The sequence below is a fragment of the Hemiscyllium ocellatum genome, chromosome 7 (genome assembly GCF_020745735.1).
Source record: "Hemiscyllium ocellatum isolate sHemOce1 chromosome 7, sHemOce1.pat.X.cur, whole genome shotgun sequence".
Classification (NCBI taxonomy): domain Eukaryota; kingdom Metazoa; phylum Chordata; class Chondrichthyes; order Orectolobiformes; family Hemiscylliidae; genus Hemiscyllium; species Hemiscyllium ocellatum.
The window spans coordinates 63,070,646-63,086,958 of NC_083407.1; the positions used below are offsets into that span (position 1 = coordinate 63,070,646).

General features: G+C 38.0%; 1 protein-coding gene across 4 annotated transcripts in view; it reads right to left on the minus strand.

Moving 5' to 3' along the window:
- Window positions 1-2,308: 2,308 nt before the first annotated feature.
- Window positions 2,309-16,313, minus strand: part of ubr3 (ubiquitin protein ligase E3 component n-recognin 3) — a 362,664-nt gene continuing 348,659 nt past the window's right edge. For all 4 annotated transcript variants that reach the window (XM_060827270.1, XM_060827272.1, XM_060827271.1 and 1 more), the window contains 3 exons: window positions 15,294-15,503; window positions 12,965-13,104; window positions 2,309-4,828 (listed from right to left, as the gene is read on the minus strand). In XM_060827270.1, the coding sequence (XP_060683253.1) occupies window positions 4,711-4,828; window positions 12,965-13,104; window positions 15,294-15,503 (468 nt within the window). In that variant the 3' untranslated portion in view covers window positions 2,309-4,710. The remainder of the gene's footprint in view (window positions 4,829-12,964; window positions 13,105-15,293; window positions 15,504-16,313) is intronic.

Sequence of the window (16,313 nt, forward strand, 5' to 3'; positions counted from 1 at the left end):
GGAATTTTCTACTCAAGTGCAGGAGAGATTGGGTCACTGAATATATTCAAGGCGGAGCTCAGGAAATGTTTGATCAACGGTTATGGAAGGCAGGTAGGAAAGCAAATTTGAGGTCATGATTATTGTCATCCATGTTCTTGTGGCAGAGCACACCCAAGGAGTCAAACAGCTATTTCTTCTGCTCATCCTGACTGCAATACTAATACAAAAAGATTAATAAAGCTGATGATTTAATTTCATATGAAATTATTATGGAATTTTAGGAGAGCCAAGAACAAACCTATATATAATTTGGGACAAACTACACAAAAAGCTGATCATCAAGATGAGACAGATCACTGGATTAAAAACAAGTCAGCATGTTCAGCACTAGTATTGCTCCAGTAATAAACGGTTGGAAATGCTTCAGCACTGGGACTGCCAAAGTATGCCTGCCTCATAATTATTTTCTAGGAAACATGCACACAACTATCAGATCTACTTTTAATGATCACAGATCAGTTGAACATCACAAATGAAAACCATTTTCAACAATGAAGATTGCTGACTGATCAGTGGGAACTATGGCAACATGATAAGTACCTGCAGCTAGGAGAATCCCAGCCCTGAAGTAAGCGAATCTCTCTGACTGCCTCATTGGAAGTCTCAATCTTTGCTGTTGGGCATCAGGAAAGTGTTCCACCTGAGTGGTAACCACTTGTGCACATGAGGCTGCCGACGGGCTCCTTGCCGTTAAGCTCATTACCTGCTTCTTTTGCTGATCCTGAGGTTGCTGAGATCCCATTGCCAATACCTGGTCTGTCCTTCCACTCAATTGCTGCAGCTCTTCAAGGGTCGTCTAATTCATAGTTGAATGAGGCCCTTGGTATCTTTTTTAGTCCAAGGTCTTTCATCCAGTTAGGCATGTATTTCCTGAACTCATTCCTTGGGATTAAGTGCTGCTGTCACTATTTTAATCCCTGCTGCTGTAGTACAGCTAATGCTCTGCCCATTCCTCATACTAGACGAGTACACTGGCTGTCTTATGGCTGAATGAGTAAGCCAACACCAAGCTCCCATCTAAATAAATATAAAGAACTGCTGATACTAAAATCTGAAACAGGAATGTGCTAGAGAAACACATCAAGTCTGGCAGCATTTGTAGAGAAAACAGTGTTAACATTGATGCAGGGTCACTGGACTTACAATGATAACTCTGTTTTAGCTGTACAAGTGTGGTCAGACCTGCTATTGTTTCTCCAGTACACAGATTTTCTTCCAAGCTCCCATTTGCTTGCCACCTTAAAAACCTTTAATTAGGATTTTTGCCCCCTCTTAATATTTCCTCCTTCCCTTGTTGTTAATTTTTGTCTGATTATGTTTCTGTTAAGCCGCCTGGGATATTTTTCTACCTTTAAGCACTCCATAAAGACAAGTTATTGTCTTTGCATTCTGTTCTGATCAACATCACACAAGGGAACCTAAAAGACAAGTTCTGGGGCTCCCAAAAACTTACTGATACCTAAAATTGTAGTAGAGGCAAAAAGTCCAATATCTGTAGGAAAGCAATTAAAATATCTCATGTCAGTGTTCAGGTTTCTAGGGAAAGATAATGTTACTTCATCCAGATACTATATTCTTTGTGACAACATAATAAAATGACACACAAAAAAAGACATTTTTCCAGCTACTAGTGTTTCAAGTTGGTAGCCAAATGACACTGAACCACTTTGAAGTTCATAATGGCAATGTCTTCTATTCATGAACTAAACTAATAGTATACTTCCTTTTGTAAATATACAAAATTACCCCATTATTTGTTAAAAAACTGTGCATATTTCTTGAACCCTAAACAGCAAGCATTGACATACTCCATAGAGTATTTTTGATGATTTTAAAAAAAACTTCAAAAAATTGAAATGTACACACTTAAGAATAGATGTTTATGAAGATTTTTGAATTGTTATGTGGAGCTTTTGAATGTTTCCATTCTGAAGTAGAGATTTCTTAATCTGAGCAAATGGACATAAAAATAAATACTTGACAAAATGTTCCTTAGAACAATTCAACATTGCAGCAGCTTGAGAATAGTTGCCCTAAAGTATGTTATGGAAGATGGCATATTCCCAGTTGAAATCAGCCTCCTGCTTCAAATGTCAGAAGTATGCAGAAAAGTTGTTCATTTGTTAATTTTTTAGTTGGGACATTAATTCTATAAAGATCCATTCATAAAAGTGAACTTTCACTGTCTATCTTTACAATATAGGACAAAGAAGTTGTTAGTTACTGAAAATCTTACTTTAAAAAGACACGCATGATTTACATCCTTTATTAACATATTTTACAGTCATATTTTGATTAATCCTAAGGTTTTCAATGTGCCAGAAAATGTTCAGCATTTACAGTAATGTACTGTACTTAACATTCATTCATACAGGGTAACACACTGGTGAACACTCAATCTTTATCTCAAATTACACACCACTTATTTGAAGATATTAATTTGGATAGTGGGTCTTGGAAAACAGAGAAAACTAAAATAAAAATTCAGCAGCATACATGAATTCAAGTACATTTTCAAATCATCGGCATATCTGGCAATCAAACTGCACTAGAATGGGAACAAAAAGTAAATGAAAGCCAATGACCACCTTTTAGAGTTACAGCAATAAAGAATACTCCATGTATAATTATTGGAAGATGATCCATTATTAAATATCATACTCCCAGCATAGTAGGTATAATTATATACCTGTACTCATTACTGTCTGGTTTTTAAACATATACTGTTGCTAAATTGTTGAATTATTTAATGCTGTTAATTAGCTATAAGTTTAACTACCATTCTGCACTGCACTCAGGGTCTTTCAAATTCTTAAAAGAATACTTGATAAATTTGTCATGAGATATTAAGTCTGTCACTTATTTTTGCATGACAGATGGTGGTATAAACACTAAATCACAATTTTTATAGAATATTGAAGTATTAATTAAATCAGAAATTGTATCCAAGTAAACAAAATACCAGATTACCTATTATACATCAAATTTCAGTAGCTCCCAATGTTTACAAGGATAAATCATTCCAAACAATCTCACAATCCAGTCCATGACAATTCTGACAGGACCAATCTAGTAACGGATCTCATTCCTGTACTTTTGAATTGTAGCATCTAATTAATTACTCCTTTTAATATGTGATTTTATTAATTTTTTTTGTGGTCATGATTTATATTCTGTATTTTCACCTTTTTGTGATTTAGTAGACAGAAACATTTGTTGACAAGTATGTGTACCTTTACATTCGATATAAATATGACTGAAATGCGTTTTTTCTCAGAACACCAAAATCAAAACCAAATTCATTTTATGCAGTTTTGTTCCTAGACATTTGGATTTGTCCAGTCTAGCTATATTTTAATCAGAAGCTGTATATTATTTGCTAACGACTGCTGAATTAAAAAAGGGAAAAGCAAACAAGAAACAAAATTGCTTATCTTCAAATTTGAAGATATTTCTATAATGAAAGGACAATATGTGAAGTGCCCACAACTTCTTGCTGTTAAATTTTGAATCCCATTTGCACTTTGGTTATGAGATTACATTAGGACTGCTGATTTCCCACATCATCTGAATTTCTACTGTTTAGTAAATCAGATAAAAAAGGTGGTAATTACATTGCATAACTGTAATACAAATAAACCTTGTGGTGACAGTGGTTATCTGAAACAGAAATTTGCCAGAGGGAGGGCCCGTGTATTTCCATTCTAATCATTGCATAACAAACCACAATGCCCAGTTTTAATGCTGATTCCATTAAAGTTGGTCAAGGTTGCACATTTGTAGTTAGAACATTCTTTTTATATGGTGACCAAACTTAGTAAACACACCATCTCCATAAGGTGCTTATAAACCTGCAAAGTTTAAAGCTAGGCTCCCAAATAAGCAACTTGTGAAAAAGATATTTATTCTGTTACTAGCAGCAGTCAGTCCAAATATTTCTTTTGCTCAGTTACCTTTAACAAAATAAGAAACAAAATTTCCTGAGACCGAATGTTTTACAGCCTATTTTTGTTTTAATTAGAAAGTTTCCAAAGATTAAAGCCTTTTCTTGTATAATCGTTTTAAATAAACTGGGCATGTTACAGCAAACTTAATGAAAATTATTATGGCCAGATGTAAATCAAAACCTCTTAAAGCAAAGGAGAAAACTCAGCCAGACTAATCAGAAAAAGTGTCACAACAAAACAAACAGTTGTCAAAGAATTAATTTCTAAATAGTGTACTGCCATCAAGTGTATAGGACCAGATTTCACCCTCCTATAGATATGTACTTTTCGTAAGGAAACAAAATCAGCAACAAACCCTTCAAAAATAACACATTAAATCAATCTTGGCCATATTCTTTAAACATTACATCTATTTTACTGAGGAACACACAAATTCAAATTGTGCTTTTTGTATGCATACAATGCTACAATTACTTCATTATGACCTAATAAAGGCTCTTTAGTTTATAGAAGATATTTTACCCCACTTCTAGAGAAAGGCTTTTAGCTTTGCTGGGATTTTTCAGAGTGCCATAAAAGTGATATTAATAGCACCTTTGCAGAATAATGATCTTGTGGTTTGTTTTGTAACAAAATGGCTATTTTTAAAAATAAACTTCATAACATTTGTATGAACTAAAGCTTCTTGATGACCATGTTTCAGGAAAGATGTGCAAGTCAGCTATAATCCATTGTAATGTGGCCCCCATCTTTTATTGATGTGATCAAAGGTATGTGTAACCCACTGTTGCTCCAAAACTTTATAGCGTTCACTGCATAAGTACAGTGGTTTACCACGTCTGTAAATAAAAGGAAAGAACATTAATTGTAATGAAGTACAACATAACACAGATGTTTTAATTAATCATAGCTCTTCAGTACACTATTGAAATGCAAAACAAATGGTTTATCTACTTTAGTATTGAGAGCAGATAAACATTTGGCGGGTGTGAGAAGAAAGGAATTGCACTTCTTCTGGAAGGTCTCAAAATCCCTCTTTGTATCCAGTTATCCTAATTACACATTCCCTTTTGCTATATCCACTATATTCACTTCTGATGCAATGCCAGGAAAAGACCAAGAATTTGCACTGATGTAGTGTTTTTATGATCTTTCAACAGCATATCAGAGCCATTAAGTACAATCACTATTGTAATGTTGGAAACATTGTAGTTTGCACATGAAGCAATGTTCTGAGAAAGATTTCCTCCTGGTTTTTTTCTCTCAATGCTTTCTCACCTCTATCACTAAGGTATTCAGCAATCGAGTTTCAAAAGAGCACAATTGAGGTTACCTGAATATTCAGTGGGATGGCAGGACTCTGTAACAACGAGAGTGAGGCAATTGTGCTGTAATCTCTAGAATTGAGAGACCTGGGTGTCATGGTGGAACAACTGCTGAATGTTGGCATGCAAGTGCAGCAGGCAGTGAGGAAAGCTAATGGCTACTGCCTTCATCGCAAAAGGATTTGAGGATAAGAGTAGGGATGTCTTACTGCAGTTAAACAGGGCCTTGGTGAGGCCACACCTACAGGAACGTGTGAAGTTTTGGTCTCCTAGTCTGAGGAAAGACATTCTTACTATTGAGGGAGTCCAGTGAAGATTCGCCAGACTGATTCTTGGGATGGCCGGACTGAGATATGGAGAAATTCTGGATCAACTGGGCTTATACTCACTGGAATTTAAAAGAATAAGGGGGCACCTCATAGAAACATAGAAAATCCTGACAGGTTAGATGTGGGAAGAATGTTCCTGATGTTAGGAAAGTGCAGAACTAGGGATCATAGTGTAAGAATAAGGGGTAAGCTATTCAGATTTGAGATGAGGAAGAATTTCTTCACTCAGAGTTGTAAACCTGTAGAATTCTCTATCACAGAAAACCGTTGGAGCCAGTTCATTAGATATATTAAAGAGGGAGCAGGACATGGCCCTTGTAGCTAAAGGGATCAAGTGGTATGGAGAGAAAATGGGAATGGAATGCTCAAATTGCATGATCAGCCATGATTGTATTGAATGATGGTGCAGGCTTGAAGGGCCAAATGGCCTACTCCTGCACCTATTTTCTGTGTTCCTAATGTTCCAAAGAATGAAAGGTGATCTCACTGAAACTTATAATTTTTTTTAAACAGGGGATGACAGTATGTGTGAGAGCAGGAAGTTTAATTAGTGCATCTAGAACCCCGGGGACGAATCTCAGATTAAGGGTTGAGCTATTCAAGAATGCGGTGAGGAGGAATGTCTTTGTTTAGGGATGGTTAATCCTTTGAATTTTCAAATCAGAGCGCTGTGGAAGCTGATAGTGTCCTTGAGACTAAGGACACCAAGCAATATCGAGACAGGGCAGGAAAATGGCATTGAGGTAGATGATCAGCCATGACCTAACTGAATGGTGCTGCAAGATTGACAGGCTGAATATTCCTGAAGACTTTGATTAGATCACCCCAATCTGTCCAGAAACTGCACAAGATGTGTGTGTTCTGGTTTTTAAGTCAGCAAATGTAGAGACTGTAAACATCTTTTGTTACTGTCATCAAATAACTATGAAGTGTTATTCCTGCAATTGTGAGGAAGAGAAAATTGAAAAGTAAGAGTTTGAAAATGGTAAATGAGCAACAGCATCAAGTGGCACAAGTATACAATTCACTAAAGGTACATGTTAAATAATGTTTTCTCTTTAGGCCAATATTTTAATTTAAGTTCTCATTTTCACGGATAATTATTCCTTTGCTAAAAACCAGTAAATTAAAACTATTTTTGAAAATATTATTTGCAATTTCAGGATTAATGGTAAATATACACAAATATTTACTAGATTAGATTAGATTCCCTAAAGTGTGGAAACAGGCCCTTCGGCAACTGTCTGTGTGCAGTTTACACATTCTCCCTGTGTCTGCATGGGTTTGCTCCGGTTTCCTCCCACAGTCCAAAGATTAGGAACATCGTACTAAGATGTTATAGCAATTACAGAAACATGGCTCAGGAATGAGCAGGACTGGCAGCTTAATGTTCCAGGATACAAATGCTACAGCAAGGGTAGAAAGGGAGGCAAGAGAGGAGGGGGAGTGGCATTACAGCTGCACTGAGGGAGGATATTCCTGGAAATACATCCAGGGAGGTTATTTGGGTGGAACTGAGAAATAACAAAGGGATGTTCACCTTATTGGGATTGTATTATAGACCCCCTAACAGTCAGAGGGAAATTGAGAAATAAACTTGTGAGGAAACCTCAACTATCTGTAAGAATAATAGGGAGGTTATGGTCAGGGATTTCAACTTTCCAAACATAGACTGGACTGCCATAGTGTTAAGGGGTTAGATGGAGAGGAATTTGTTAAGTGCGCACAAGAAAAGTTTCTGATTCAGTATGTGAATGTACCTACGAGAGAAGGTGCAAAACTTGACCTACACTTGGGAAATAAGGTGACTGGGGTGTCAGTGGGGGAGTACTTTGGGGCCAGCGACCATAATTCTATTAGATTTAAAATACTGATGGAAAAGAATAGACCAGATCTAAAAGTTAAAGTTCTAAATTGGAGAAAGGCCAATTTTGACAGTATTAAGCAAGAATTTTTGAAAGCTGATTGGGGCAGATGTTCGCAGGTAAAGTGACGGCTGGAAAATGGGAAGCCTTCAGAAATGAGATAACAAGAATCCAGAGAAAGTACATTCCTGTCAGGGTGAAAGGAAAGGCTGGTAGGTATAGGGAATGCTGGATGACTAAAGAAATGGAGGGTCTGGTTAAGAAAAAGAAGGAAGCATATGTCAGATATAGACAGGCTAGATCAAGTGAATCCTTAGAAGAGTATAAAAGGCAGTGGATACAGAATTGGCTCAAAGGTAGAAGACAGAACCTGGTGGTGGAGGGTTGTTTTTCAGGCTCGTTGCCTGTGACCAGTGGAGTGCCACAAGGATCGGTGCTGGGTCCCCTACTTTTCGTCATTTTTATAAAGGTTTTGGATGTGAGCATAAGTTAGTAAATTTGCAGAGGACACCAAAATTGGAGGTGTTGTGGACAGCGAAGAAGGTTACCTCAGATTACAACAGCATCTTGATCAGATGGGCCAATGGGCTGAGAAGTGGCAAATGGAGTTTAATTCAGATAAATGTGAGGTGTTGCATTTTGGAAAAGCAAATCTTAGTAGGACTTGGACACTTAATGGTAAGGTCGTAGGGAGTGTTGCTGAACAAAGAGACCTTGGAGTGCAGGTTCATAGCTCCTTGAAAGTGAAGTCGCAGGTAGATAGGATAGTGAAGAAAGTGTTTTGGTATGCTTTCCTTTATTGGTCAAAGTATTGAGTCCAGGATTGAGAGGTCATATTGTGGCTGTACAGGATATTACGCCACTGTTGGAATATTGTGTGCAATTCTGATCACCTTCCTATTGGAAAGATGTTGTGAAACTTGAAAGGGTTCAGAAAAGATTTACAAAGATGTTGCCAGGGTTGGAGGATTTGAGCTATAGGGAGAAGCTGACCAGGCTGGGACTGTTTTCCTTGGAGTGTTGGAGGCTGAGGGGTGACCTTATAGAGGATTACAAAATTATGAGAGGCATGGATAGGATAAATCAATAAAGTCTTTTCCCTGAGGTGGGAGAGTCCAGAACTAGAAGGCATAGTTTAGGGTGAGAGGGGAAAGATATGAAGGAGACTTAAGGGGCAACCTTTTCTCACAGAGCTTGGTACATGTGTGGAATAAGCTGCCAGAGGAAGTGAGGCTGGTACAATCGCAACATTTAAAAGGCTTTTGGATGGGTATATGAATAGGAAGGGTTTGGAGGGATATGGGCAGGGTGCTGGCAGGTGAGACTAGATTGGGTTGGGATATCTGGTTGGCATGGACGGGTTGGACGGAAGGGTCTATTTCCATGCTGTACATCTCTATGACTCTGTGTGCAGGTTAGGTAGATTGACCGTGTTAAATTGTCCATATAGTGTCCAGGGATGTGCAAGCTAGGTGGATTAGCTATGGGAAATGCAGGGTTATAGGGTTGGTCTGGATGGGATGCTTTTTGGAGGGTGAGTGTGGACTCGATGGGCCAAATAGCCTGCTTCCACTCTGTAGAGAATCTATAAATCCTCTTCATGGCTCATCACACTTCCAATTTTTGCTTCATCCTGAAATTTCATGATCTAGGACATTACATTTCAAAGAATGAAACACCACCGTATGCCTTCTTGCAGACTGAAAAGCCAATCATTCAGACAATCCTGCTTCCTGTGTTCAGCCAACCTCATATCTACGCTGCCATTGTCCATTTTGTTACTTTATCTTTGATGTTATTGACAAGCCTGTTGTGTTGCATTTTCTCAAACACTTTTGGAAGTCCCTGTACACCACAGTAAGTCATTAACCTCATCAAAGATAATGGCAAGAGTTAAGTTGATGAGTATATGTAATGAATTGGATTTCACCATTTTATTTCCATTAGGAATGTCAAATATATATATATATATGAAAGATAAAGATTTCTCACAGGCCAAAAGAGCAGTGCTGTGTAGCCAATTTGAGAATCTAGATATAGTTAACTGCATTCCCTGCCTTTAAAACATATTTGCATAAATTGAGAGCAGCACAGTGGCTCAGTGGTTAGCACTGCCACCTCACAGCATCAGGGACCTGGCTTCCATTCCAGCCATTGGTGACTGTAAAATTTGCACATTCTCCCCACATCCGTATGGGTTCACTCCAGATGCTCCGGTTTCTTCCTACAGTCCAAAAATGTGCAGGCTAGATAGATTGGCTATGCCAGACTACCCCATAGTGTTGAGTGATATGCAAGCTAGGTGGATTAGCCATTGGGAAATGTAGGGTTACAGGGGCAGAATGGGGAGGAGAGTCTGGGTGGGATGCTCTTTGGAGGGTCTGTGTGGACTCGATTGGGTCAATGGTCTGCTTCGACATTGTAGCGATTCTTTGAAAAAGTTCCTGAAGGTTTTTTCTTGCCGAATATTCCATTAGAAGCTAAGTTGAGATTGCATTCCCTGTTCACTACAAAAATATGAGTAACTTGAACAGTTTTGATATAAGAACATTTTGATCGTTGAACATTTTACTTCTCTGAATTGAATTATGCATTTTTCTTTAAAGTACGTGTTCGCACGGCAAAACATTTTCTATTAAATTCGGCTGCCCAGGCAAATTGGAGGAACAGCACCTTATCTTCTGCCTGGGCAGCTGACAGCCCAGAGGATTCAACATTGAGTTCTCCAATTTTAAATACCTCCCTTCCCATCCCCCAAATCCCTTTCCAGCCCCTCCTCCTCCCTTCCATTCCATTTCCCGACTCTTCCTTCCAGCCACCAACCAGATTAATTCCTCCCATCCACCAACCAGGCTGTACCCTCTACTTGTGTTTACTTATCACTTCCTCACCACTCCAACCCTCTCCCCAACGAAAACCCTCCTCCACCTCCCCTCAACCCCATCCCCAGTCCTGAAAAAGGGTTATATCCAAAATGGTGACTTCTCCACCTCCCAATGCTGCCTGGCTTGCTGTGTTCTCCGACCGGCAATTGTGACTGGCAATAATTGAGTAAGGTTGGGGTCAAGTAGACGATGGGACCTGGTCAGATTGACTCCAAAATCTATCCTGACCCAGAGTGGGTGAGAAAAATGAGTGTTCGATAGTGGGGACTCGGCAAAGCAGATGATGAGAGAGGTGAGTGGAGGTCAAAGGGATTGTTGGTGGTGGAGAAAGGTGTCATGCGTACTATTATAAGACACTACACTTACAATTTTCTGTCTAACATTTCCTGGGTAACTACCCACATAGGTAAATGGGAACTGTCCAAAGTTTTCAACTCAATTCAGAGCAGGAATCTTTTGCAGACAATCCCAAGTAGCAGAAGAATAATCCTTTGAAGTTCAAACTTCCTGGGCACTTCCCATGGAGGCAGTGTGTCTGGACTTCGACAAATTGGAGAATGGAAGTATAGACCATAATTTTTGACTTCTGCTTGTAACTTTGCTGTTCCTTAACCATCGATTCCATCTCTCTCCAAGGCAAAAGTCTAAGTTTAAGCCAGTCTGTTCACAACCTCAATGTTTTATTTGATTCTGAAGTGAGTTTCTAATTTCATATTTGTGGAATCCCAAAGACTACCTATTTTCATTTCCATAATATTGCTCAGTCACTCCATCCAAGCTGAATGCTCTTTGTTACCTCAAGACTTGAATATTTCAATATATATCTGGCTTGTCTCCCATACTCTCCCCCCATAAACCTGCAGTCATCCAAATCATTGCTGCTCAATCTTAATTTGCAATATGTCCTGTTCCCCTATCATCCTGTGGCTGTTATACTTGTTGATGTACTGTATATTGATGATGACTATGATTACATATTGATTTAAAATTCTCAGCCTTTATTTCAAATCCCTGCATGGATTTGTCACCTTCATCTTTGTATTCTCCTCCACTCCTGGTCCTCCAAGATATCTGTGCTCTTCTAATTCTGGCTTGTTGTGGATTCCTAATCATAATTGTTCCACCAATGGCAGCTGTGCTTTTAGTTGCCGAGATGCTACGCACTGGTGTTCCCCCAATCATCAATTGCCCTAACTCACTATCTTACACTCCTTTAAAACACCATTCTTAAAACCAACTCTTTTACCAAGTTCTTGGCCATCTGACCCAATATACCCTTATGTTGTTCTATTTCATATTTTGTTTTTGAATCATCCTGTGAAGCGCTTTGAGAATGTTTCATTACGTTAATGGTGCTGTACAAGTTGTTATTTCCACCACCCATTGTAGTGCCTCTAGATTTCATTACAGAGTGGAATAACTCCATTTTAAAATTGCATCCCTTTGTTCCAGACTCCTCCAATGGTTCTCTTGTGCCTTACCTACCAAATACATTTTCTATTTTAAACATCTCAATTAGACCATCCCTCATTCTCTAAATTTAAGAGAATACAGACAAACTTATGTAAGCTGTTGTGGCCAGACGGGCTGCTCAATATGATCAACTTATGACAAAAAGAACAATAAATGAGGCATGCTGGGAAAGTGAAGCAAGCCTTGGTCAGAAGTGACTGTGCTCAAAGACATTGAAATAAGACAGTATACAATTGATTCAGCAGCTGCAGAAAAAACAACCCTCTCAAACATGAATTGAATGGAATTGACATAATTGCCATCCACAGGACAAATGGAAACATCAGGCTGTTTACCAGACGAAGGGGCACCTCACACCTTTATATGAAAAGGCCTATCAGACCTACATGCCTCCAACACCTCCAGGAATGGATGCCCAAGGACCACCCTACCATCAACATGTCAATGTCTGGTTGGGTTCAATCAATCACGGTGATCAAGCCCTGATCAATCTATTGGTAGACATCAAAGACCCTCCCAAAAGGGCTGAAAAACTTCTAAGTGTAAGAATCGCTGCAAAACCACCCTCAAGAGTGCTAAAACGAGACCAACTACCATGAAGCAAGAACACCCTTGAGACCACAACAAGATGATGATCAGACGATCTTCACCATGTGAAGCAAGTTCAAGATCTAATGTGGTGATATATGATCACCAGAGTTAAGTTAAAGCACAAGATATTTGATTAGATTTATAGTATAAATTGTTAGTTTGAGGTGTACTTTGTTATTATAATAATATTTATTTCCTTAACACAATTAATATTGTTTGTTACTACAGAGTCGACTTGCAGTTGCTTTGCTGAATGTAAGAGTTAAAACATATTGTATGGCAGGTGCAACACAGTCCTCATAATTTACCCCTTTAACCCTGGACGAATCTGCACTGTACCCCTCTGAGCCAAACATGAACAATAATGAACTAGTACATTTTTAGATTAATTCAAAGATTCAGTCATTTTATTTATCTGAATGGTACGTCAAGGCATCAAATAATCAGTTTAGTAAATTATCACACTACTGCTCCAAATTTAAGGAACACAATCAAAACCTTTTTTACCTTAGATCTCTGTCCTCTTCACCATGAGTATCAAGGTAGACAGATCCCCACAAGCAAAATCGCTGCCCACGAATTATGATAATTACAGAGGCGTTAATCAGAAGGAATATTCCAGTTCCTGCTCCACAGTTCTGGGAATGCTGATAAGTAATTTAAAAAAAAAGAAATAATTCCTGCAAACATTTAATCCTGAATTAACAAAAATTACCAAAGGCAGCAAGATTAATTTTCCCTTTAGATACAGTTATAAAGCTAAAAGTAGCTGGTCTGCCAGTGCTATACAATTCACCCAATTTTCCTTTCATTGATTTTACCTGAACTATCAACTTTCCTGGTTATTCCAAAGTATAAGTTAGTCCCAAAATCTGCTCCAGTATTGTTAAATTAGTTAATTGACCAAGCACAGTTAACATTACTATAAATGGATTCAATTGTGTACACGATAAATCACTTTTATCATTCTTGTTGAACATGCTAGAAGTAGGAAAACATCCAGTGGTCAGAAAACCACCTTGCATACTTAGAGAGATTTTCAATTGTATCAGGTGTGAAGACTCAAAATTTTATGTTGCTGTTTATATGACATATCATTTACATAGCACCTTTCATTACCACTGGACATCCCAAATAAGTAACATCTGAAGTGCAGTCATTGTTGTAATGGAATAAATGAAGCAGCTAATTTTCACAAACATCCACAAATGGCAAGTTGCTACCAAGTAGATTTTTTTTGGTAATTTTTATTGCAAGAAAAATACAGGCCAAGATACCAACAATAGCTCTCCCACTCTTTTTGAAATAGTGGCATGGTATTTTTTAATGTCCACCTAAGACAGTAAATGGGATCTTGTTTTAACGTTTCATCTAAAAGACGAACAGTGCTGAACCTCCTCATTTTTGCCCTGCAATGTCAGCCCTGACAGATGTGCTCAAGTTCTTGAATACATAAACCTTCTGAATTAGTGGTAAGCTTGTACTATCTGAGCCATACCAGATGTCTGACATATGAGTGAGTAACTTGAACTGTTAACAAAAAAAACATCAGAAAGGATAGGGAAAGAAAGCAAGGCAGAATGAATTCATTTATCATCCAAGTTAAGCCATAGGATATAGCACATATTAATCATATCCTATAGCCAGTTAAAGATGGAAATATAGTGCAATATGTTTAACCAAGCAACTTTGATTACAAATGAAAAATAAGAATTTAGAATGCAATTTAAAACAAGTTGTATTTATAAAGTACCTTTAATGCTGGAAGAAATGACAAAAACGTGTTATGAAGTTGAAGGTGTGTACTATACCTTTAACAGAGAGTGAAGGCTGTTTTGGCAGTGAGAGTTTGCAGGCAACTGTCATGTGACTGACTACCAATCTCAGAGTGCATTGGAAAATTGAAAATATGTAACATTGGCTGTAAACTAGATACCTCAGTTGGTCTGACCACTATTTGAATTCAACCAGTTTAAATTATACCCCAGGATACTAAAACCCAATCAAATTTGAATTTTAGTGTTTTGACAACAACGAACCAATGAGATAATCCGATGCTTTGGGTATAAACAAGCTGGCATTTTACGAGTTAACCAGCGAGAGAGTAAACTGCCATCGAGCGAGAGAGACGGCTATTCAAAACACCCTATATCAAAGGTACCTTTCTCACACGAAACATAGTTGCAGCAAAAGACTGAAGATGACCCAGAGGAAGACAGATGCTGACGATGATAGCTGCTGTCTGGTTTTGAAAAATAAGATGATGTAATTTTAATAGGAGCTTTTATTGGATCAGGGTATTGATATTGAGTTGGAGGTAGATTCACAGGATCCTTTAAGAGAAATGAGCTAATGAAGCTTTGCAGTAAATACCTATTACTTATTGTTCACTTAGAGTTAAAGAACAAAATTGATTTTATTTCTTTAAATAGTGGAATTTGGGGAGTTCTCTGTCACTTGTGCTTGAACGGATTACGAGGCGAGGTATGCTTTTCTACGTTTTTGGTTTAGTTAGCAGAAGAGTTCACTGCCATGCCATAACAAATGTATGTCAGGTCAAGAAAAATAATGGTAGAATGGAATGATCAAAAGCTTGGACACAGAGTCATGCTTTAAGGAGGAGTTTATAAAGACGTGAAGAACTATTAAATTTATTTTAAACTGGGGAGTTAATTGCATATGTCTGACAAGGTTCAATTATTGCCCACTCTCTAAATGTTTCAAGGAAGATAACATTTGGAGTTGATTTCCACTGTGGAAAAACCTCAAAATATTAACAAGTTAAATCAAAAATTCTGTTTGTCCAATCTTATCAAATTTCATTTCATTTACTCACCAGGACACATTCACAATAGCTTTGTTGTTTACAGCATTGACCTTTGAGGCACACAAATGTACCACATACTAGACAAAGAGCTGGATCCTTAGGCACCTTTGAACAGTGAACACAGGCTTTACGATGATAGTACTGAAATATGGTATTATAATTTTCTGGTAGCTGAAGAAGACATGGTAAAGACCACTGTGGATCCTGAACGAGTAGATTCTGAAAATATAAAGAACATTTTTGAGTATCAAAATTTTGACACTGTTTACAATCAAACTAACTTTCATGGCAAAGCTTATCTGAGGGACCACTAAGAGCTATTTGAAATCTCCATTAATTGATGTATGAACATGTTAAGGTCTAAAATAATAGATTTAGCTATCCTGATCATAGGCAAACTGTCAAGATGTATTTTTTTGAAAACTCTCAATGTGGGGCACAGGATGTAAAGTTCCTATCCTCATAATGTAATTTGTTGAAACATCTTGCCATAAAGTTGTGTGTAATTCCCATGAACACATGCAGAGTTTAGGGTTATGTCAACCAGTGTTCTATGCTCACTACTGAAGTGGATTCATCTTAAAATTTTCTGCTTTTGAAATCTACTTAGGATCAAAATCCAGGTATGGAATAAAGTGTGGACATCTTCTGCTGACTACAAATATTCATGGGGCTTCCAATATGGATCAGACCTTCATGCCTTCCATCAGAGACTTACCAGACATTCTCGTACAGCTGGATGTAGGAAGAGACACCCACAAATAGTCTGCCCATCATAGTTGATGAAGCTACTACAACATGATACTACAGTTATTCTGTTGGCCCAATGAAATCCATAGTGTTTGTGAAATATACAGAACAACCAACACTTAGTCTTTAAGACCTATAAGTTTGCAGTAAAGCTTTCTCACATGGCAACAAACCTTTGCAAGTTATACCAGTGCCACAAATGGGAGACTGATAAGTGCATAATATGATATTAAATGCAAACACCTGACCATGGATATCACTCGAAAGCAGGGTGACAGC